This window comes from Patiria miniata, unplaced genomic scaffold, assembly GCF_015706575.1.
Source record: "Patiria miniata isolate m_02_andy unplaced genomic scaffold, ASM1570657v1 HiC_scaffold_18, whole genome shotgun sequence".
NCBI classification, from domain to species: domain Eukaryota; kingdom Metazoa; phylum Echinodermata; class Asteroidea; order Valvatida; family Asterinidae; genus Patiria; species Patiria miniata.
The window spans coordinates 11320723-11345217 of record NW_024037056.1 but is presented as its reverse complement, the minus strand read 5'-3'; the positions used below and the strand labels follow the sequence as shown (position 1 = coordinate 11345217).

The window sequence follows — 24495 nt, the reverse complement described above, 5'->3', positions numbered from 1 at the left end:
GATTCTTTATAATAGCAGGCAACTTTTAAATTTTAACACAAAATCACATTCAGGACAAGCAGAATATCTCCAAAGTCAATATTTTGAAAAAAAAAATGAAAGAAAAATATTATCCGAGGTCGATATAAAGCCCGAAAATAGTGATTGTTTTGCCCCTGCTAAGCTGTAGAGCGCCCCCAGCGACAATAAATTGAGTTCCAGCTACTTTAAAGCTCAAAATGCCCCCCCCCCCCCTTTTCAACTATCAATTGTTGTAATCGGGTGATAGCCTACTGCTCCCTTATGATTTGGAAGCATCCGTTACGGAAAAAAACCCTTGTTGATACCTTTAAAACACTTTTTCCCCCTCCCCGTAGGTTCCGCCCACTGAAAAGACCACTGCCGCGGCACAGCGCATGCGCGAAACGGCCATCTTTGTGATTCTTTATAGGGTGCATACCTGCAAATAAACTCCCATAGACACTAGTGCTAAATGCCCGTACTTCAAAATTCTTTTAAAAATACTCAAAACTCTCACAGGTATTCAAGCTGCACAGAAAAATGATGATCAATGTGTCATCTTTCAATTTCTTTTCAATTTATGATGGGTTGACCATTGACTTTTCGAGATATTTTCACGCAAAGAAGACGACCCCTATTTTCCCCAAAGCGGAAAAGTAGCCATCTTGAAAAACGATCCCTCCACAACATGGCAAAATAGCGCCACTTTCGAGCCCAATAGCATCCAAAATGCTCAGAATTGGAAGCCCCAAGTCCGGGCCAGAGGTTCACTACCATATCTCTTCAATTCCCAAATTTTACGGCGCTCAGAACTCTCTAATATAGAATATTTTGAGGGTATAACTTTTATTCATGAGCTTGGCGGATCGATTTACCGGTGTGTACCCTATAATAGCAGGCAACTTTTAAATTTTAACACAAAATCACATTCAGGACAAGCAGAATATCTCCAAAGTCAATATTTTGAAAAAAAAAATGAAAGAAAAATATTATCCGAGGTCGATATAAAGCCCGAAAATAGTGATTGTTTTGCCCCTGCTAAGCTGTAGAGCGCCCCCAGCGACAATAAATTGAGTTCCAGCTACTTTAAAGCTCAAAATGCCCCCCCCCCCCCTTTTCAACTATCAATTGTTGTAATCGGGTGATAGCCTACTGCTCCCTTATGATTTGGAAGCATCCGTTACGGAAAAAAACCCTTGTTGATACCTTTAAAACACTTTTTCCCCCTCCCCGTAGGTTCCGCCCACTGAAAAGACCACTGCCGCGGCACAGCGCATGCGCGAAACGGCCATCTTTGTGATTCTTTATAATAGCAGGCAACTTTTAAATTTTAACACAAAATCACATTCAGGACAAGCAGAATATCTCCAAAGTCAATATTTTGAAAAAAAAAATGAAAGAAAAATATTATCCGAGGTCGATATAAAGCCCGAAAATAGTGATTGTTTTGCCCCTGCTAAGCTGTAGAGCGCCCCCAGCGACAATAAATTGAGTTCCAGCTACTTTAAAGCTCAAAATGCCCCCCCCCCCCTTTTCAACTATCAATTGTTGTAATCGGGTGATAGCCTACTGCTCCCTTATGATTTGGAAGCATCCGTTACGGAAAAAAAACCCTTGTTGATACCTTTAAAACACTTTTTCCCCCTCCCCGTAGGTTCCGCCCACTGAAAAGACCACTGCCGCGGCACAGCGCATGCGCGAAACGGCCATCTTTGTGATTCTTTATAGGGTGCATACCTGCAAATAAACTCCCATAGACACTAGTGCTAAATGCCCGTACTTCAAAATTCTTTTAAAAATACTCAAAACTCTCACAGGTATTCAAGCTGCACAGAAAAATGATGATCAATGTGTCATCTTTCAATTTCTTTTCAATTTATGATGGGTTGACCATTGACTTTTCGAGATATTTTCACGCAAAGAAGACGACCCCTATTTTCCCCAAAGCGGAAAAGTAGCCATCTTGAAAAACGATCCCTCCACAACATGGCAAAATAGCGCCACTTTCGAGCCCAATAGCATCCAAAATGCTCAGAATTGGAAGCCCCAAGTCCGGGCCAGAGGTTCACTACCATATCTCTTCAATTCCCAAATTTTACGGCGCTCAGAACTCTCTAATATAGAATATTTTGAGGGTATAACTTTTATTCATGAGCTTGGCGGATCGATTTACCGGTGTGTACCCCTATGCATGTACCGCGTTTCAAAATGTTCGTCACTCGATGGCCGAGATCTTGGGGGGGGGGCAGAATCCGCCCCCCGCCCCCCGGCTGAGAGATGGTCAAAATAACCCGGCCCCTTTAGGGTTACAATGTCCTGCTGTGTCTTTCCATGGAGTCCTTCGAAATTCAAAGATCCCTCAAAATCTTTCTCTTGTATAGTAGTATTGACTTATTTCACCAAAAGAGGTAGGCGTGCGTAATGAGAAAAACTGTCGTAAACTCAGCGCAGAATTTTATTATGCCCATGCAAAAGGAAAAAAAAACTATAAAAGCCATTTTATGATGAAATTAGCATATGTTGCATAAACTCCGACGACGTTAGAGGCTCCGTCAAGTCTACCGTTGTCATAAATTCAGCGCGGAATTTTATTATACCCATGCAAACGACCCCAAAGAAAAATTAAAATAAAAGCCATTTTATCTTAATATCGTAACCTTAGTGCAGAATTTTATTATACCCATGCAAAACCACCAACCCCCCCCATAAAGGCCATTTTATCTTAAAATTAGCATAATTATGTTTCATAAACTTTAACGACGTGAGACGCTCTGTCAATTCTACCAATGTCGTAACCTTAGTGCAGAATTTTATTATGCCCATGCAAAAGACAAAAAACAAAACAGCCATTTTATTTTAAGATTAGCATATTTCTGTTGCATAAACTCCAACGACGTTAGAGGCTTCGTTAATTCTACCAATAGTCCCAACTGGTTGTATGCTTGAGTAGCCATCCATGCAGCACCAGATGTGCGCTTCCAGATAGGCCTACAAGTCTTGTCCAGGTAGCAACAAGTTTAACCCTAAAGGGGCCGGGTTATTTTGACCATCTCTCAGCCGGGGGGGGGGGCGGATTCGGCCCCCCCCCCCCTAAGATCTCGGCCATCGAGTGACGAAAAATTTTGAAACTCAATTCATGCATAGAGCAACTCTTCCTTGACATACCCAAGAAATTTCATGACTGTAGGTCAAAGGGTTTTGGAATTATGGCTAATTAATTATTCATATGTATGAATGGCAATTCTGCTCTGTGTACACGACGTATATGCGAAAATTCAGTTTTCACGGCGCGTAGCGCCAGAAAATTTTTCGCTACGCGGCAACCCGTGGTCCGATTTTTATGTTTTTAGTATCAAAAGATGCGCAAAGCTCGAGGCTAAAAAGTCATAACAGCTCGGGTCGCGAAAAAAATTTTTTTTAGAGGCTATCACGGAAAATGTTGAGGGGGGGGGCGGATTCCGCCCCCCCCCCGGCCCTGATGTGATTTTCTTTGTAAAGAACACAGGGTAATGGGTGCAGGGTAAAGGGAGGGGTAATGTGTAGTTCAATTATGATTAAGTCACTGTAAACACAAGAAAATATGCCAGCCCGACCACTCTGCGTTTGTAACTCAACAAACGCGAACCTCTAGTTTGCTTTATTTTTCCTCATGTACATTGGTGTCCTCCATAAAATGCCTTGGTGCCCTCGATCATTAGCCTTGGGGCAATTTCCCATTCCTTGGTGCTCTTTAGTAAAAAAAATAAGAGGAGGCGCGGTAATAGAGGGCGCTGTTGGAGCTACCGCGGAATATTTTGGAAACAAAAGATTGACGCGCATGATTAAAATCGACGCGCGCGCTGACCAGCCTTATAGGCCTTTCTTTTGTTTGTGAACATTGCCGCCATTTTGTATGGGCTGCCGTAAGCGCATAAATTGAAGCCGTGGTTGGTAACATATTTTTCCAAAAAAGTACTCATAACGCCATTAACACATTGTAAAAAGGCATATTTAGGAATTATTTTGTAGCTTTGTTGAAAATGTTGTATTTTCAAGTATCAAATAATATTTTAGTGATCTGTAATAACTCTTCATCGTTTTTGCAGTGTTGGACCTGCCATAGTTTTGCAGGCCATGGTTGGCAAAAATGCAGTTTGCCAACCAAGCGCAGAAAGGTCTATTGTCATTGCCAAATGGCCAGGTCACTGCCAGGGCCAGTCCTGTGGGAACGAGTTGACAACTGCATCATGTATTGCCTTAGCCGATTGGATTTGTAGGCAATACACCCTCTATACAGGGTGATTAAAAAAACACGAAACCCAAATGTCGGAACAATATTGTTTTAGTGAAGTTCTGCATGTAGCTTTTTGGAAATCTAGGATATGAAGGCCCAATTCATAAGCTTTCTTTTAGTTTAAGAATCATTCAAATTACTTATGTACTATTCAAGTTGAAGAATTTTAAATACAATTTTAAAGTGCTACTTGCAGAACTTCACTAAAACAATAGTTTCGACATTTGGGTTTCTTTTTTTTTGACTCACCCTTTCATTATAATGTTGTTTTACATGTACGTTTATGAAATCACTTCCACGTTCAACGGCAAAGTTGACAGTCAGATTCAATTCTCTTTTCTTGTCTTTTCCCAAAAGAAACAATTACTGTTGTCCAAAAAAAAAGTCCGGTCCCCCTAAATCAGACGAGGGGGGGGGGGGGGGGGGGGGGGTCGAGTGCATTTCCTTTAAAAAGAAATCCGAGTCGAGTGTTTTCCTTTAAAAACTAACTGTCCGACCCCTCTTTTATGAAAAGGGGGGTCGAGTGAATTTATTTCCTTTGAAGAATTGTCCGACCCCCTAAATTCAGAAAATTTAGGGTCGATTGTTATTCCTTTGTTAGAAATTGTCCGACACCCTTATTTGAAAAGCGGAGTCGAGTGCATTAATTTCCTTTGAAAGAATTGTCCCACCCCCTTAATTCAGAAAAGGGGTCCGGGTCCATCTATTTCTTTTGAAAAAAATTGTCCGATCCCCTTAAATCAGACGGGGGGTTCGAGTGCATTTCGTTAAAAAAAAAAACACCCAGATGTCCGAGTCGAATTAAGAAAATTCAGATTCAAATTAAAAACAAATCTGCTTTGAATTTCGAAAATCTTAGTAAGGCCAAATAAAAAAAAAATGTTTAGCGTCCTGTCTTTTTGAAAAAAGCAAGGAGGAGGCCCTTTTTTCCTACCCGAAATGGCCGAGCGACCGAGCTTCTTTTTCAAGGGATAGCAAGGGTTGAAAAGGACCCTACATGTGCTGCACGAAAAAGTCACTGCAGGGTAAAGCTGCGGTAGACAACACCAGACAATTCCGGAGCTGGGGTTGCAAGCGTAAGGCTTGCCCCGAATCATGTGATATAGTAACAGCCTCTTTGGTCAGGAGAATGCAAAGTTAAACCGTGCAAAGCAATGGATTAAGTCGGCTTTCCAGATTGTGTTCAAACTTAACTCACAAGCCTCAGGGAATTTTGTTAAGAAAGCTTCTCGATTTAAGCCTAGTTTTCTAGGTCGACGTTGTTCCAATTCAAACAAGAACTGGTTCTCAGACTCTAGCTCTACATCTTGCTACGGCATCGTCGTAATCTAATCTGGTGTAATATCCGATAGCGAGAAACAACCTGGTGAAAAATAAATTAAAGAATAAATTTTTCTGGTAAAACTTAGCCAATAGCAACTTGAAAACTAGTATATTCAGAGCGGTATCCTATTAATCATAGCTGATGCAAATATTTTATTTTATCACTACAAGATAAAATGCATTATTCTGCACAGACACACACTGTTGATCAGTCACGTATTTTTCTTCAATTTGTTGGTTGTTGCCATGGGGTACGTGCGCGCTGTAAACCTTAGGCTACTTGGTGGGCGTGGCCGGGGAACACCTGGCCGCCCCAATTAATTGCGGACGTGACATATTGAGGTCAGATAAATTGTTCATATCACTAAAATGATATGGATTGCGCGCCCAAAGGGGTAAATGAAACTTTGCCCCAATCTATAAGAAAAATTAGCTCAAGTTCACTACTGACACTCGTTCAAATGGCCATTTTTGACGACCGTGACCTTGAAAAACGAACTCTCCGTGGCAAACCCTTGGTGGCGCACTGCATTGTGAATCGCCCGAATTGCAATCCGAGTGTGTTGATTTGTTCGATTCGTGTGAAATCAAATGGATGGGCACGCGTGGTTGACATGGTAACAATTTCTAAACAGGATTACTTTGTATTTGTTATCCTTTCATGCTAATCAGAAATTACTACTGGTTTATAGAAACAATAAGTCCCATATACAAGATCACTCTAAAGCATGGTGATAGGAGAATGGATATATTAACAATTCGGCCGATTCACAATGCAGTGCGCCAGCAAGAGTTTGCCATAGAGAGTCCATTTTTCAAGTTTACGATCGACAAAACATGGCCCATTTCAATGAGTGTCGGTAAACAACTTGAGTTAATGTCATAGATTGGGGCATAGCGTTCTGCCGCCTTACAAAACACACCATATTGATAAAAAGGAAAGAAATCGGCAAACATGCAGATCCTCGAATCATACGTTTACGAAACCAGTGACCGGAAAAACTAACAATTTCAAATGTCCCGCGCGCAAATTTGTCGACCATCTCCCACAATGCACTGGGAAAAATGAACTCTCCGTGGCAAACTCTTGGTGGCGCTCTGCATTGTGAATCGCCCGAATTGAAATGACAATTCTAAAGCTAGTCTTAGAGTGAACGAAATTCATAGCTGTGATTCACTGGATATAATTTATGTCCATGCTTCTGGTTAGAAAAAGGCGAAAACAAAGCTGTCAGTAGACTACATCAGATTAAGATGGATGTTCCAGCGGCTAATAATACGGCCGCATTAATTTGGTTCAAATGATTAAAACTGATGGAAAAACGTGAAAGCTGTCAGTGCAGTGATGCGTTTCACAATGGTCTGCATGTAGGCCTTTATATGCTACTTGATTGCTTCGTGGACTTAGCGCTGAATTGAAAAGAACCAATTAGGCCCATAATGAATAGTCGTATTGGCTGCTTCGTAATTGCACGATAATATTGTAAGCCAAGGTTTCAACTGTCATTTTACTCCATGAGATGAGGCTCTCTTGCCGTTTTAATTATGTTACCCGATCTGGCGAATGGCATAAAGTGCCCGTCGTACTCCTCAATGTTCAGTGAAAATTAATTGGAACTGTCATTTTGCGCTTCGGCCCTTACGGCCCAACCTGTTGCCTCATTTTCCTGCACATTAACGCGTGCGCTCGTGACTACGGAAGCGTTAAAGGGACATGATACAAACAACAATGACTTATAATAATGACTTAGTATTAAGTAATAATTATGATATATATTTCATAATTACAACTCAGTTGTTAAATTACTATTTGGTCGTATTTGTGACATAATAATGACTTATTAGCAAGTCATAATTATGACTATTATCTTATAATTACTTAACTTAATACTAAGTCGTAGTGACTTAGTATTAAGTCAGTATTATGAGATATAAGTCATTATAATAACATATGAGTCATGAATATGACTTAATAATAAGTCATAATTATGAGATACGAGTCATAATTATGATTTAACAATAACGAAGTCGTAATTATGAGATATATATCGTAATTATGACTAATTACTAAGTCAGTATTATGAGATATAACGGTAAGTCATAACTATATTTTAATCTTTTTTTGTTAGTCTGTATAATGTCCCTTTAACACTTCCGTAGATGACACTATAGCTTCGAAGTGCTTTTCAGCGCGACAGGATTTTACTTTAGGAATATAACAGCATTGGATCAGACAGACGGAGATAATTATGATCTGTTGGGGGAATTCGTTCTTTGTTGGTCTATTTGCGGTACTCCTGTCTTTTGCCGTCGTTACATTATGTGCACATACGGGTAAGTGACGCTACTTAACTTACTTATGAATTTGATTTGCTACCCTAGCTTTCCTCGATTTTTCTTTGCGAAATTTAAAATAATTTATTTATTTTCCAATTGGACATAAGGGCTTTAAAACGAACTCGGAGGTAGAGCTGAAGCTGGCGCTGGAGGTCTTATCGGGGGTTTAGAAAACGGTCGTGTATGCATCAAGTATGTTGTAAATAGCGCCCATTAAATCTGGTGTAGTCTTTAACCACCCCACCCCCCCCCCCCCAAAAAAAAAACCCCGTGCCCTCCCCCCCCCCCCCCGAATAAACAATAATAATCAAATTATCATCAAAATAAAAAAAAAATATTTTTGGTATAAAGAAATCAGACAATAAGCGAAACTGAAATCGAAATATTGATCTGGAAATGACATGTTGAATTCTTTTCCAAAAAAATGGAAAGAAAAAACCGGATGATAAAGTAATGGAATTATTTCCTTTCCATACGGCCAAAATAAAATTATTGTGTTGCCCTCACATGTCGCCTTTTAATTTATATTTTTTTGTGGGGGGGCGGTTATAGATAGTGCACATATAGGTAAACTCACTCTTCTACTTGACGAATAGATGGTCCCCTCTACCAACGTAAAGAAATGTTTAGCGCCAACTATAAGCTGTGTTCCATGAACATGCATGCGATACAAGGCATAGTGCATGTACACATGTATACACATCACACCACATTCCCCAGGCCTCGGCCTAAGTTACACCTATTACTGTACTACACAACTTCTTCTTTTGGCCTAATTCGCTAAAGCTTTAATGCTCCATTTAGGATCATAAAAGCACATCAAACTGTAATGGAAAAGAAATTACATTACTTTTTTTTTCCCATCCGATTTTAGGCCGCAGGATCAGTGGCGCAATAACTGAGACCTCATTTGCAGGTGGAGGGGGAGAGGTACTTTGGGCCTCATTTTCAGGAGGGGGCACTACTTCAATTTCCAATGCGTTTCCGTCTGTAGAGGGCGAGGTCTATGTTGAAATGACGTCACACTTACGAACCGGATCAGAGGACGTAGCGTTTATGGGGCCAGAAATTTCAGGCACATCGACTGGCTATGTTTTGTGTTTAGATGTTTATTCCAACGATAGCCATCTATCATGAAATACATTGAAAGACAAATAGTGCCTTTATTTATATGCATCTAGCTCCAAATTTGGGTTGTAGCCATAAGATATATTTTAAGAGTAGGCCTACCTTGATTTCCGTTACCAGGTGACGATCAGTTACAAGAAAACGATGACACGTATTACCGTCTGTTTGGTGGAACTTCCCCGAAAGAGGGCGTTCTACAGTTCCACAGTACGCCCAATGAGACCTGGAATACCATGTGCTACAGCAGATCATCTGGGTTGGTCGTATACCCTGACATCTGGGCCAGTGTTTGCAAGCAGCTCGGGTACAAGGTCTACTGTAGCTCGGACAGTCTGGGGCCGGCGGCCCTGGGTTTTACTTCGCAAGATGGGCTTGCTATTGCGGACTTCCCGTTAAGGCGGGCCAGATTTTCTTGCCCAATTTCGGACGGAGCCGCCTCTGGGTGTAGTCTGGTTGCTGACATGGCCGACCATGACGATTGCACTTTGGACGAGGCGGTGTGGCTGGAATGCGACTCGGGTAAGTTGCAGCCGAATACTATATTCACAGAATCGCCACGTTATGAATTGTCTCTGCCCAGCTCATTCTATTATCAGATTATCACTCGAATTTACCCCCACCCCTGCCGCTGTTTTCTTGTCTCTTCTAGACAGATTATTTTAGAAGCAAACGATCAATTCGGCCTACAAATCCCATTGCTTTTTTTTCTCTCGATGTCATAAATATTAAAATCTTCATAAATAACAGTGTATTTAATACGTTAGTAGTGATTAAATTCCATTCACCAGTTATGAACGAAATTACCTAACGATAAACCTTCTAGACTTTTTTTGGGTTGAGTTTTTGAAGGTCTTTCGTTCCTTTCTATTTTCCCAAAATTAAGTTCTTGACTTTCATCTTGAGTACGGATTTCACGGAAACACCGGCATGCTGCTTGCACGCTGCAGCAACAGCACTCGATGGAAGGCTGTATGCGGTAACTTGTGGAAGCTTCTTGAGCATGAGCACCAAGTCGCCTGCCGCCATCTTGGATACTCTGACGCCGCGCGCAGCACTGCTTACGTCATTCCTACGTGGACTCTTTCAACCTCGTTTGATATTCTACTGGATTGTGTCAAATGCACTGGGAAAGAGGACAGTCTGGTCGATTGTGAGATATTTCAACCTTCCACGGATGCCTGTTCAGGTTTTGCTGGTCTGGATTGCAGTGAAGACGAAGGTAAAGACTAATAACCATTATCCTTCACCTTATTGTTCTGTATTTTTCCTGAGGATATACAAAACACTAAACAGCATTACATAATCAGTTGAATAAATTTATTCACAATAACTCGCAAATAATTATTCAAAATTCTGGCAAATGTGGAATTCATAAACGGGACATCTTTGGTAAACTACCAACATAGCATTTCTGTCCGTCTTTCTTGGGCAAAAGGCAAAACATATATATAATAATAGCATCCCTTGATATTTTCTTCCAACTGATCTGTATAAACGACTAAAATCGCCCGCCGTCTTGTCGCACATTTATTCTGTAATCTGTAAAAAAAAAAGTCACGATTCGTCTTCAGCCATGAACATAATGAAACGGTTTATTTCACTTTTGCCACTTGTTCATTTTTAAACAAAATTCCTCGTGTTCGCCAGAACGGAGATTAGAGCTCAGGCTTGTCGACTCCAAATACGAAGCCTCGGGTATCGTGGTGGGCCGACACCATCCCAGCGACAAGTGGGGCGCCATCTGTCAGCAAACATGGGACGACCGCGACGCGCAAGTCGCGTGCCGCCATCTTGGCTACGTTACCAGCATCGTCGTCAACCTGGTACACCGCAACACCACGAGTCTTGGGTTCAACGGGACGTTTCTGTCAGGGGTGGGCTGCTACGGACACGAGAGCGACTTGTCCCGGTGCGAGTTGGCCTCCGATCGCGATGTGGTTTGCGACCAACTTGCCTACGTGGAATGCATTGCGGGTACGTGAACAAGTAACGACGTATTGGAATTAGCTTCTTTCTTTTTTTTTAATTATTATGTAATAATGTTAGACACAATAGGATGGAGGTAATTGGTTGCGATAATTTTTGTTGATTAACCCAAGAGTAAGTTTTGGGCGAAGACAATTAGTCGACTTCTGACGTAACGTACGCCTGTTCACTAACAGCAACGTGCGAACTACTCTAGTCAGACGATTGTCAAAAGTCCTTGTTCCCCGTTGTGCTTTAGGATGCGCACGTCTGTTGGTATCAGTGATGTAATCACGCACCGGGTTCGGTTCCAAATAGTCGAATAGATTAGTGCAACCGAGCTAAGTATAAGTCGAACCATGGTTACCTGTAGTTCCCGCCCGAACTGGCTCCAGGTTTTCCCATATCAAATAGCGTCCTCTGTTGCCTCCTCCACGTTTCAAATTTTGCTAATTAGCTATTGTGCTGATTCTAATTGCTGGGTTTAGGCCTACACGAATGTTTATCATTCAAAAATCACGTGAATGTTTTCTTACTGCATAAAGGTGTTGCAAAGTAGTAGTTTTGGCAGTTCTAAAATAGGAGGGACAAACTGTTGCGATTATCTCGAAAACGTTTTATTCTTCAAAATGGCTCTTCGTGAAAACGGTGAAGTCCGACATGTGTGTTGTTTAAGTGTGGTGGGTTCTCTTTGCAGAAACGGAGAGGTTTGACATTCCAGCCTATTTGTGCGGCGAGATCAACTTCTGTGGCTTCGAATGCAACCAAGGGCGCCGCGACACGTTGAGAATATTCAAACAAGAGACTTGCAAATGCGACAGCTTGTGCGAGTACTTCGAGGACTGTTGCTATGACTACCGGTCCAACTGCGTAATGCCCCAGGTCGAGGTCGACCTAGGGCATTACGCATGCGTCTCGGTTACCAGACAGGTCCAAATGGACGATAATTACGATAACTGGGGGTATGCGCTAGTGAGTTTCTGCCCAAAGTGGTGGACGGATGCTTCAACAAGGCAGAGCTGCGAAAAGATGGCCGACCGTGATGACGTCATCGGCACCCTGCCGATCTACGACGAAGAGGGCGCTGTGTACAAGAACGTATTCTGCGCAGCGTGCCACAGAGTTGGACCGGAAAGTCTGCATCCATGGCCAATATCCGTGCAATACATCGACAATGGGGGTAACTTCCAAATGTTCGATTGGAAATTTAATGTGACCGTGCACGGCGTGCCAACCGGCATTTATTCCGTCGAACCTCCGCCGCACATCACCGCCCGTTCTTGCCCCGTGAACACGATCAAATCTTGCCTCCCGGAGTTCAAGAACACAAGCCTTGAATCAGCCTGTCAGCAGTACTTCGCACCGCTGGAAATAAACGCAGCGCTCTACCACAACCCGCACTGTGCGATGTGTAACGGGTTATCTGTTAGCCCAACTGACACCTGTAGGTCCCTCTGTCCAAAGTGTAGGAACCAGGAAAACTGGGATTTTTGCGTCGTGTCTTGTTCGCCGCGTCAGGAAGCAGAACCTCTTCCAACCGTAGAAGCTCTCTTTAACTTCGCCTTTGGGTGGAAACGAGAACGCTTTATGCCGGACTGGCGAGCTGTTTGATCCGTTCCTCGGCAGATGCCGCAGAGTTCTCTGCGTGTCCGGTAGATTTACCGCGGATGGTGGTTGCCTACTGCCGGGATCTGCACCTCCGCCGGTTTTGCCATGGTTCTCCCTGCTCGACGATAGTTGCACGGAATCTATCAATCGAAGTCTAGACCCCGATGTTCTGTACTGGAAGGCTGTCCCAATTCTAGCCAATCCAACTTTTGATTTTGACCCTCATGCAGAGTTCTCGGTTTCGGTCATCACCGAGTCACCTGCTGCACTTGAGCTTAACTTGAGCAGCCTGTTTGAGAACCACAAGAGCATTCTCGGACGCTGTAACATCACAGAAGTCAACGTTTATATTTCTGAGGGTGCGCCTCTGTTGGCCGATCTTGAAAGTTGTGCGAACTTTACACAAGTAGCGACTGATGTTTTCCAGGATTCACAAGACGCAAACGAGTCGAGTCTGGAATTTTTAATTTTCAGGTCCTTCAAATGGAGCAAACAAAACTCGGACTTTATAAGAAATGTGCTTGTGCCAACGGAATGCCTAGAAGTGCTCACATTGGGATGTCAACAGATTGTACTCTTCCCTCCTGACGAGTTTGCTTTTCGAGATTCGAGTGGGTCCATAACGCACACCGCGAGAGGGAAGGACTTTCACCCGGGAGAATTCGTCCTCATGCCCCACGGGCAGGCTGCAGTCTGCGGTCCCGTGCAGTGGACCGACCCGAATGAGTTTGCGATGGGCGTCGTCGCTTTGGTCTGCAGCTGCGCCTCTCTCGTTGCCCTGACAGCAACCTTTGTCACATACTGCGCATTTTCCGAGCTGAGAAACATGCCCGGTCTGTTCATCATGAACCTCGTTGTGGCGCTCTTTGTCGCCCTCTTTCTTGCAGTCATGGTTTGGGGCCTGGACTTCATCGGCAACGCCTGTGCGGTTTCCGCCTCCTTGGTCCATCTCAACTGGCTAGCCGCGTTCTTCTGGATGGCTATGCTGTCCTACAACGCAGCTAAAACCTTCGGTGGGAGCAATATCGCACAAAGGCGATCGGGGCCTAACTATCGCAAGTTTCTAGCATCCGTCATTATTGTTTGGGGTGGTGCTTTACTCGTCGTAACCATCTGCCTAATTCTTCACTACTGCAACTGCACCGCCCTAACTCCCATTTACAGCGAAATCCAGCCGTGCATGATCGCTGACGCAAACGCGCGCCTGTTCTTTTTTGGTGTTCCCGTGGCAACCTCCCTTCTTATCAGTGGAGCCTGCTTCGTCTCCGTCATCTTCAGTGTGAGAAAAGCCAGAAAAGACAGCAAGATAATTCATCAAAGGGGGAGAGCAGAAGAGGTACTTAAAGAGGTGAAAATATACGCAAAGGTAAATATAAAGTATGAACACAATCATACAAATCGTTTCATATATTTCATTTCAGGTCATATACGGTTTTATAACCTCACCTACAGATTACGTTTCCTGCTTGGTCAAAGGGCGTCACATGGTATTTGCTATTTTAACAATTATATGTAAAGCTGAAAACATTTCGTTTATATGTAAGAAGGACATGCTTAGCCACAAGGTACACGCTATTTGTCAAGAAAATTTTAAAGTTGCAAAATAATTATGTAGTAAGAAAATAACTACATGTATGCCATACATTTAGATTGAAAGCGCCCACGAAAGTAAGGAGTTCAGTCATTTTTTTTTCTCAACAGCTTGGTGTACTGATCGGAGTCACGTGGGTACTGGCCTTCGTGTTTGAACTCTTCGACCATGTGGTGTTCTCTTACATTAACGTCACTGTGAACGCGCTGCAGGGGTTCTTCATTTTCGTCGCGTTCTGCCTTAACCAACGCGTGAGGGCGTTGTGGAGGAAGAAACTGCTCAGTCTGAATAGTAAACGTAGAGGGCACCAGTCATCATCTAATACGCCGACTGGTACCCATTCGACGATTAACGATGACAAACAGTCCAAACAGAAACCAGATGTACAGGAAACACGCTTGTAGACAAATTACATCGAAAATGCCTTTTTTGTTTTGAACTTAATACGTCAGTAATAATTAATGATATGTTAATCGAGAAATAACTAGCATGGTGACAGTTTTCGTTGTGATTGAAAAATAGTGTATGACTTAGGCCTGATTATGATATGGTACGTGTATTGCACCATTTTGTCTCATTGGGTAGACAAAGTAGTTTCATTGAAAGTCTCGGCACAATGGGGTTTTCTTGCGGAAGGAGCGCCCATTTCCTAAATTGTGGCGCCAAACCCTCATAACGTTCGTGTAGGACCAGTCATCAAATCAGCTTGATAACCATTTTTAAAACCTAATTGGTGCAGTTATGTATATGATTGTAATGGGCCGATTTGTAGTTCATAATCTTACGTGGCGTGGCGTGTCTATCAACGAACGATGTTGTGCATAAAGTCGAAGTATTTTTGTAACCCATGATTGTTCTTCGCTCTTGGATAGATCGGCGAGTCTGTCAACGATGTTTTGCAGCAAAGCCAAGTAGTTTGTAACCATGATTGTTCCTAGCTCTTGGGTAGGTTGGCGTTTCTATCACCGATGTTGTGCAGTAAAGACAAAGTGGTTTGTAATCCATTGTTAGTGTTCGTAGCTCTGGGATAGGTTGGCGTGTCTATCAACGATGTTGGGCAGTTGAAAAGTTGACGTAGTTTCTAATCCATACTTCTTAGCTCTTGAATAATAATAGTAATAATACCATACCAGGTATTTATATTGGGCTCTACAAAGATTACAACGCCGCACGATAAACAGCAAACAGTTACAGAAAAAAATCAAAAGAAATGGTTGTCAGTGATGTAACTAGGCATTGGACCATGGATAGATTCATATCCATACAATAGGTCGGCGAGTCTATCAACCATGTTGTGCAGTTATGAAGTTGAAGCTTGAGGATATTCTGTAAAGTCCCTGGGCCCGTTAACTTCTCAGTTTAAGCATATTTAGCTGGGTCTGTGTGTTGTTCAATTCAAGCAAGAACTGGTTCTCGAAATTTACTTCTACATCTTGCTGTGCGGCATCGTCGCAATCAAATCTGGTGTAATATCCGCAAGTGAGGAACAACCTGATAAAAAGAAATGCAGAATGATATCTTCAGATGTCTCCCCAGTCATCTGGTAAAACTTAGCCAAACTACGTTGCATTCAGAGCTGTCTGCTTATTTGATGCTAATTGCCATATACTTTGCATAATATCCGAATAAGTGGATTTTGATTTTGTTTTTGTATACTACATCACCTGGTAACGAAGTAGTTGGGTTTTTATTTTCCGTCCTTCGTTATGCAATTGTGTTTACTTTGGATTTCATGTGTACATTTACCTAACTAAAGAATTATCATTGTTGTAAGATTAAGTGGAAGTACTGAAATAAACTACTATTGAATATTATTCACTCTTCTGCGCATGCATAAACAAACTCTCTTAGAAAAGATAATGCATTGTAGCGTTTTTATATAATGAGTTCTTAATTATCAATTCTCCTTGTTTTTTGGTTAATCACCACACATTGATAGTCAACGTTACTTTTTGAACTTGTTTAGTAATCATTCCTGTAGAACGATTAATCCTTCTGATTGTGATGCATTACTGGTAGTTTTCCTTACACCCCTACAGTGTGCCAATGCGGTGTGTAGTCAATATTGTTTTATACAGAGCAAAACGATCTTCGCTGCCCAAACACATGTTGTTAACCCTAAGTCACTGGTCATTTGACATTAACAGTTTCTCAGTACAGACAGCAACTTACTGGGCCTTTTTTTAAGGTGTTTTTATTTATCCATAGTCCTTTTATTTCTGAGAAAACATAACCGAGTTTCTCCTTTATTAAATATTTCTTATTTCAACTTCATCCTGTTTCCACAGTATATTCTTTCGGTATTGACCTGTGAGCAGTTCTTGGTTTAAAGGGAATGTACAACATTTGCTTTTGCTGCAATTTTGAGAAATGAATGGATTTGGATGATAAGTATGTTATAGCAAATATTTTTAAACTGACTTGTTTCACGTTATGGGCTTGCAGATGCTGGAAAAACCAAGAAAACCAATCATGTTCTTGTAGTCTGGTTCCCTGACCCCACTTAAGATGAAACGGAGCAATTAATATACTTTGGGGAAATTGTAAGGTCAGAGAATCAGTCTAGCAGGCTTGTACCCCTTCATAGGTGTGTAATCAATTGCAAAGAAAATGCGGAATAACTAAATATGAAAACTTAGGAGCAGCTTTTGAAAAAAGCCAGTTTTCTCCAACGCTGGTCGGCCGACCAGCTTTGGAAAAATACTATTTTTCTTGAAAATGTCAGCACACCAGCAGCCACAATTGTACAGGAAGCTTTAGACTGTCATTCCCTAACAATCCAGTAAGGTATTTTGTGATAATTTGATCATTTCGTTTTTTGACGTTTGCAAATGTTGTATCTTCCCTTTAATTCGATTGAATCTTCAACTCAACTCAACTCTTTCCCTTAGTTCACTTTAACCAGTTAAGTTAATCAACGTATATTTATAAAAAATGTTGTGGAATAAAGTCACAGTAAACACAGTCCTGAAGTAAAGAAGTGTGTATTGACTATCCATTCCCCAACAGTATGCTGATATACATAGGCCTACTGACGGTGTAATTGAGATTTTAAAAATCTCAATTTATCCCTGAATCCATGCTTACCTGCTAGAGCCATGGCCAGGCTAAATTCGTCTTTGAGAATCCCCAAAACCTTTTCAACTCCTTTGTCACCCTGTGTATTTGGAGAAAAAGTACCTAAATTTCGGTGAATTTAAAATTGATATAATAATTTCACCAATTTAGGCACATGTATATTTATGGAAGGAAACTGCACAGAACGTATATACCAAACGGAGCTTGTTGTTTCCATAGAATAATATATCAATGGAGGTCACCTTTTACTCGAGAAATTAATATTCGGTAACTCACGTCGTAAGCAAGTCCCCAGATTGCCGGTCGGCCGACGAAAACGGCTCGTGCTCCCAGAGCAAGGGCCTTGAGGACATCGGTGCCTTTACGTACTCCTCCGTCAAGATACACCTCAACATTGGAGCCACGTACGGCGTTGACTATCTCAGCCAAGACGTCGATCTGATAGAATCCAGTTTAAATTTAATTAATTAGCGACGGTATATTAACACGAAACACACTTCCCTGGTAAACATAATTTTGACCAGTAACCTGTATGGAGCAAGCGAACCAGCGTGGGGCAAGCTCTTTCCTTTAGACTGATTTCCGCCTCTCCAGTATGGAGAGAGGAAACCACACTGCCTTAATGGCTGTACGTTTTCATCGTGCACATGCTTAACTTACTCTGGAATTATATTGCATGTTTACAATAGATACAAAAATTAGAGCGAACTTATTTAATCAACGGTCCAATGGTAATTAACTCTGCTGACGTTGTCAGTACATTTTAAAATATTTTTTTATTACTCCGTAATTTTTTCGTCCATACATTTTATACTCAACAAGTTCCCTATTGAGACAAAGCTAGAAAGAAAAAAAGCATCATGAATGCTTCTTTAACCCTGGTTAGACTTTTGACCCTGAATTTCTGAGGCAAAGATCAGACCCAGGCCAACTCCCATAGGATTTAGTCCAGCTCCAACCACATGGCTTGTGCAGTATGGTTGCAGTTATCACAAGGCCATCAAAATTAGGCCCAGCCTTGAAGCCTGGACACAGGTGGTCCTCATCCTTTTTAGCTATATTCATGTAGCCTCAGCCATTTGTGCTTGGGGTTGGCCATGCAAAAGCTAGGGAAGGGAGATAAAACGCGACCTTTTTCGCACGGCTACTGACCAAATACATCTGAACATACACTTTTTAGGCTTGAAATTGTTTTCCTGGGCCTCTATCTACCCATCTATTTAGACACTATGAGAAGGGATTATGTTCACCAAAACGCCTACTGGAAGGATTGTATTAGATCGTCTCATCCATGCACCATCACACTGCAAAGTTCAGTACTGTGGTGGACTACAACTAAAATGAAACAATGGCGCCTCGCAGGGTTAAAATTTGTCTTCGATTTGAATTATGAAACTCAAATTTGTTTTTCCAAAACGGGAACTTTCTGACGGACAATGGTCCTTGAACATAAAGCGACTGAGGTATTGAAGGCTTCTGTTTGTTTCAAGTTTCCTGATTTTTCACACAATTAATGTGGGGATCTGCCCCATGTAGCTAATACACTTTCAACTGCAGTTTATTTGGCTTTACTTTGTTGCGGGGCAACGAGTACTTGGTTTACCTTAGACTTAATAGTGTTTACTTCAGAATCTGCCACGTAGTTCATTTTTTTTCCAATGGTAATTTGATTAATACACATTTTGGTGGGAATCTATTATTGCTTTGTAAATGACACTGAATCATTTTGACATTGATTCCATGACAAATTCAATGTAGTTTTATTAAATAAAAATAGGTTTCTAAAGCACATACAGTGATAGAGTGACTGACTATACTTACGGTAGCTGGTACCCCGTCCAGCTGCCGGCCACCGTGGTTAGACACCAGGATACCAGCGGCACCATGCTTCACAGCTTCGCTTGCATCTTCAGCTTTAAGGGTGAGAAGGAATACAACAATTTCCATTAATAAGAAAGCTAAAGTATTGTGAAAAAGCGTTTTAACTTGGTACTTTAGAACCACATGTACATGTAAACAGATTCGAGCGAAGCCTGCGGAAATATCACGTCTCCTAGCATTCGTTAGATCACAACTATGGATGCATCATTTGTTGTAAAATCCAATGTGCTTAATCTCTCGATTTCACAAATCTGCTACGCAAAAATTTTGTTCCACAACTTTTACCAGAAGTAGTTGTATGAGTGAATTCACCTCTGCAAAGATAACACCTCTGCAATTTTTTTTTGCTGGTACCTTGTTTTTTTCTTGATAATTTTTGTTGTGGTGCTGAACGTTCCCATTATGCAAAGCGCAGCTATGATGAATTAGCATGGTTACCAACCAAGACGTCGTATGCAAGAAGCACATTCAGTGACTCGTTTTCAAACTCTAGTTGCAGTGCGGCTGTTTCATGATTCTGACCCCCAACTTTGCTCACCTGTAAGAATTCCTTTTATCACAACCGGAAGTGACGTAATTCCCCTCAGCCACAAGATGTCCTTCCACGTCAGAGCTTGTGAGCCGTCAAATACAAGTGCTACAGCTCTCCCTTGCGTTATTTCATCTCCAGGAAGAAACATTTGCGGGAGGCTTCGCAACGATAACACAAAAACAAATATCAAGCTTTTCTTGGTGTACGCGGGCTTTACTTTGAACGCGTGTTCACTTCTTGGTGAAGTATGGTAAACCCGATTTACATATACGCAGAGTCATGCTTTCCGCCAATTGACACATCTTAAAAGTACAAATTAACTTCAAATTAATCATAAATTATATAGTATTTATCATAATTTAGACCAGACCAGTTTCACTCCAAGTATTGTATCTGCACATTCTTTTGAAATAGGAATTTTTGAAACCTTTTTTCGAACAACGTACGTTAAGTTCGAGTCAATGTCCATGTTGAGTCTTAGGTGCATTCTGTTCCCCGACATCGGTTGATCAACCGTTGCCACTATTGCCTTGTAGCCTGCAGCCTCGGCCCGTCTGATCACCGCCTCCATTCTGCTTCTGTCGCGCAGGATGTTCAGGTGAAGCAGCAGTGGCGTGTCAGGGTGCACTGATGCAGCCACGTCCTCCAGACTCCTGTTGGACCACATACTGAGAATCATGGCAGACCCAGCATTTGATACACCTAGATGAGACAAGGCAAGCATATTAAAGGTGGTCAAAGAGTGTGCCACATTCTGTTGAATGGCTACTCATAGTGGTATTTTCGTACATCTGGTCGGCACACTTGGCCAGATTCAGCCGATACATTGGTGCTACGGGATAATCCTATATGATAGCACTGCTTGGATCACAACTGTTAGTGAGTCAGTAGAAAATGCTGAGAACTATGGCAGACCCAACGCTGGATGCACCTAGACGAGACAAGGCAAGCTTAGCATAGTTAGTCTCAGAGACGCAAGATGCAGAATGGCTACACATTAGGCTCGTTCGTGCATCTAGTCGGCACACTTGGTCCGATTCAGCCAATAATCCTATACAATAGCACTGTTTGGATCACAACTGTCATTGAGTAAGTGAAATAATGCACAGAGGAAACTTAAAGAGGTTGTGGCATGCTCGAAGACATTTCCGTCATTTTCGGGTATATGTAGCCTAAGGTGTGATGAAATAAAAACGACTATTGTTTCTGTCATGTAGCAAAAAAAAAAAAAATAAATCGTGACGTAAAAAACAGGACTCCCTATGCAGCGTAGTATAAACGAGTCCTGTTTATTACGTCACGATTTACTATGTTTTGTTTGGTGCCCCCAACGACGACTTTTACACAAATTGCACGTTCGGGTCGAAACAGGACCTGGAAAACAGCTCTCAAACGTACCTTTTGTATTCATTTCATGACAAAAACAAGAGTCGTTTTTATTTCATCACACCTTAGGCTACATATACCCGAAAATGACGGAAATGTCTTCGAGCATTCCACAACTTCTTTAAAGCTGGCCCTCTGGGATCAGCACTTCAATGGGCCTTATGCACAAGTTGGCGATTTTTTGTCGTGTTCCCTTAATGCATTTCATAAATTGTGAACTGTTGAATGTGATGGTGCCAGTCTATTTATTCACTATAGCCTCCCTTTAATTTTTTTTTTTTTAAATGTGGCTTAACATTAGAGTATGTTTAATCACAAATTTGTAATTATTCATCAGAGCAGACTGGTAAAGCTCCAAAAATGAAGATTTTACCTCACCCTCATTCCCATTATGGCCGACTTGTGAATAAGGCCCATACGGTAACCTCTTACCCTTTGCAGTGGCGATTTCTGCATCACGATGCACCAAGCCATGATAGGCCGTGGGAGACACACCAACAGGGAATGATACGCGGTGACCGAGTATAGAGGTGCTGGTGTCTCTTTCAGACACGTCCTTCAAACATCGTGGTAGAAGGCGATACCTTTATTTGGTTAGGAAATCATTGAAACCATGAGACTGCAATTAATAAGAGGTCTATGTCTGTCCGAAGAACAGGACCTAGGGCTTTTCCGCATAATGATTTGTGTGTGTGTCTTATGTACAAACAAAGGTCAAAGTGCATTTTAATGGTATCACAATGAGTCAAACTTTTTCACAATTTTTGGGCACTGAACATGACCCACAATACATGTAAAAAGAAAAAAAATCAGCATATCTTGTATGCTAGATAAAGTGAACGTTTCTAAAAAATTTAGAAATTCAAAAATTTATGATGCATCTCTATCTCTGTAAAATACAAAATTCCAACCCAATCAGATTGTAGTTATGTAGATATAGGGCTTAAATATGTGCACCTTTAACATGACGTCACATGACATATTATGATGTCATCGTGACGGCACTTATCAATCCACACATTTTCAAATTGGTCTTAGTGTGTGTCCAAATTTTGGAGTCGATCTGATCAAAACCAGTGTCAAATTTGTAAGTAAAATCATCTTACAAAATTCAAATTCATAAAAAACAGCCGATGACGTCCTAGCTTGTGACATCACTTCGGATTTTGCATATTAATATCATTATCCAACTTACCACAGAGTTTCATGACGATCAGACCATTCCTTATAATATGTACTATTAAAAAAATGGCATTTCTAATGACTTAATGATGACGTCACACATTAATTTTAATGCATATATTTATGACCTAACAAACCTCTTAAAAAAATTGAATTAAGCACGTTGTGTTCGAGAGAAATTGCGATAATCATCTGGTAATATTTGCGAGGTCAATGAATTTTGTATACCTCATTGCCGCTATGTTTAATCTTCCAAATGCCACTTTTTCATGACCAAAGTCTAAATAGTTCAAAAGAAATTTGTTTTAACTATAATTCTACAACATGTCATGAATTCAGACCCCAAGGACAATTTAGTCACAACCTCGATCTCATCTCCACTTCCGTATTAAAAGATAGGCTTTATTTAGAAAGGTCATGACCTCTAGAAGGTCACCAGAGGTTAAATATGAACTATCATACATATGAAAATTGTTTTCATAACATGAACACCTAACATTTAGATTTGGATCGAGAAAAAAGTTGGGGTATAAGGAGTAAAAATATAATAAATAGCTATAAATAAGGTTTACAACGTTAATTTGCCTCTCTAAGGTGACTATGCAGAGGTCAGATATGAGTTGGTTCTACATCTGATCATTCTTTCCATTGTATGAAGACCAATGGCATAGACTTGGGTCACATGGAAATTAAGTTTTGAGAAAAAAATGTTGAAAATAGAATATGTAAAGGTCATTGACTTCTTAAAGGTCTCTAGAGGCGAAATACAAAATGCCTCCATATCTTTCTCATGGCATGAAGAATCTTCCTCATGGCAGAAAAAAAATCAAATTGCGAATTTTTATGCTTTTATCACCAAGTGCACAATTTTGTCATGAGGCTGTGCCGCTCCACCAAGAAGAAACCAAATCACAACAAGAACAATGTTCCGCAACTTAAAGCAACTATACCATCAAGTGACTCAGACATATACACGACAATGTTATTAAAATGGATTACCTCTGAAAGGCCAGTGGATTGTCTCTCAGCGTCTGCTCACCGTCTGCCCCGCCTCTGTAGTAATGCCAGATAGCGTCCGACACCCTCGCCTTGAGGTACGGCTCAAAGTCCTCAACACAGACTGGTTCGGACGCCATGATCATCGTTCACAACCCCCTACTTTTTCACGAATCTGACAGCGAAGTGAACGCGATGAGGCAAAATTATTATCACAATATGGCGGAGGCTATTCAACTTGATGCTGATAACGCTGCCAACTGGTATTTTGCCGAGTTGCGCTGTTATGTACAAATGTACTTTATTCTATACACTAAAAATGAGTCATATCTCACCTTATTTTTACGCTAAATAAAAAACACAAATGCCACGTTTCTGGATATAAATGACACTTTTGACAAGAGATTTCGCAGTCAAGGTGACCGGTCAAAACTGCCCATTTGAAAAGCAGGAGGTCAAAGTGTAGACCCAAACAGTGCTTACTAGCTGCAGATCTATATATCATTGAATGGCCGACATTCAAGTCACCGTGAGTACACTGGAATTAACAAATTCTGAAACCTACATGTACATGTACAGCCTGAACCAATACGTTTAAAGCCGAGTAGGAATATACATGTACCTGCTACCTTGTGACAACACTTACATTCACTCGTCCACTGTGGTCCGAAGGCGTCAAGACCATGCAACACGAATGATAGTGTATATGAACTTTCAACAGGTTTCCGTCACTAACAAAAACAAGGAGTAGGCCTACACAAAATGTTAATTAACGTCAGCCATCCAGATCGAAATTCAGCTGCATAGTCGGCCCGTATATGTGTCGTGTTTACGCTTGACCGAACCTTGAACCTCAGCATTAAAGAAATGAACTTGTTATTGGATGTTTGTCGCCCTCACCCGACCGACCCCAAAATCTGGAAATATCCGGTCGGCTTTTTTGATACCATGATTAAGGATCTCGTTAAAAAAAAAGGTACATGTAGGCCCACGTAAATGGTAGTGCAGTTCGAACTTACCGTATTCTGTATGAATGGTGTCAATGGAGGTCAAGACGTATAGTGGGACATGTATGGTGTAACGCACTTCCAGCATACATATGGATGTGTATTTGTACATACACTATTCGGTCGTGAACTAGAGCTAGTCATTGTATCGCACGCACATCATGTACATGAACACAGCATACTGGATTCGCACGTGTATGTTGCATGC

At 41.4% G+C, this 24495-nt stretch overlaps 2 protein-coding genes across 3 annotated transcripts; one reads left to right on the top strand and one right to left on the bottom strand.

Annotated features, from left to right (window-relative positions):
* The first annotated feature begins 7701 nt into the window (after positions 1–7701).
* On the top strand, positions 7702–16499 carry LOC119725128. Its single transcript, XM_038196488.1, is given in 7 exon segments — positions 7702–7930; positions 9182–9580; positions 9945–10280; positions 10709–11035; positions 11724–12636; positions 12638–14147; positions 14261–16499. Coding segments are annotated over 7 exon segments (3939 nt in total). The 5' UTR covers positions 7702–7845; the 3' UTR covers positions 14630–16499.
* Positions 14637–24388, bottom strand: LOC119724590 (hydroxyacid oxidase 1-like). 2 transcript variants are annotated; one of them, XM_038195700.1, is made up of 9 exons: positions 24300–24388; positions 23284–23455; positions 21535–21686; positions 20163–20418; positions 19723–19874; positions 19125–19216; positions 17580–17741; positions 17313–17382; positions 14637–15716 (listed from the first exon to the last, which is right to left on the bottom strand). In XM_038195700.1, exons 2-9 carry the CDS (start codon positions 23424–23426, stop codon positions 15652–15654), a joined length of 1092 nt encoding a protein of 363 aa, XP_038051628.1. In that variant the 5' UTR covers positions 23427–23455; positions 24300–24388; the 3' UTR covers positions 14637–15651. The 2 variants fall into 2 exon arrangements, with proteins under 2 accessions (XP_038051628.1, XP_038051627.1); XM_038195699.1 differs by lacking the exon at positions 24300–24388 and adding an exon at positions 23927–24123.
* Between the last annotated feature and the right edge of the window lie 107 nt (positions 24389–24495).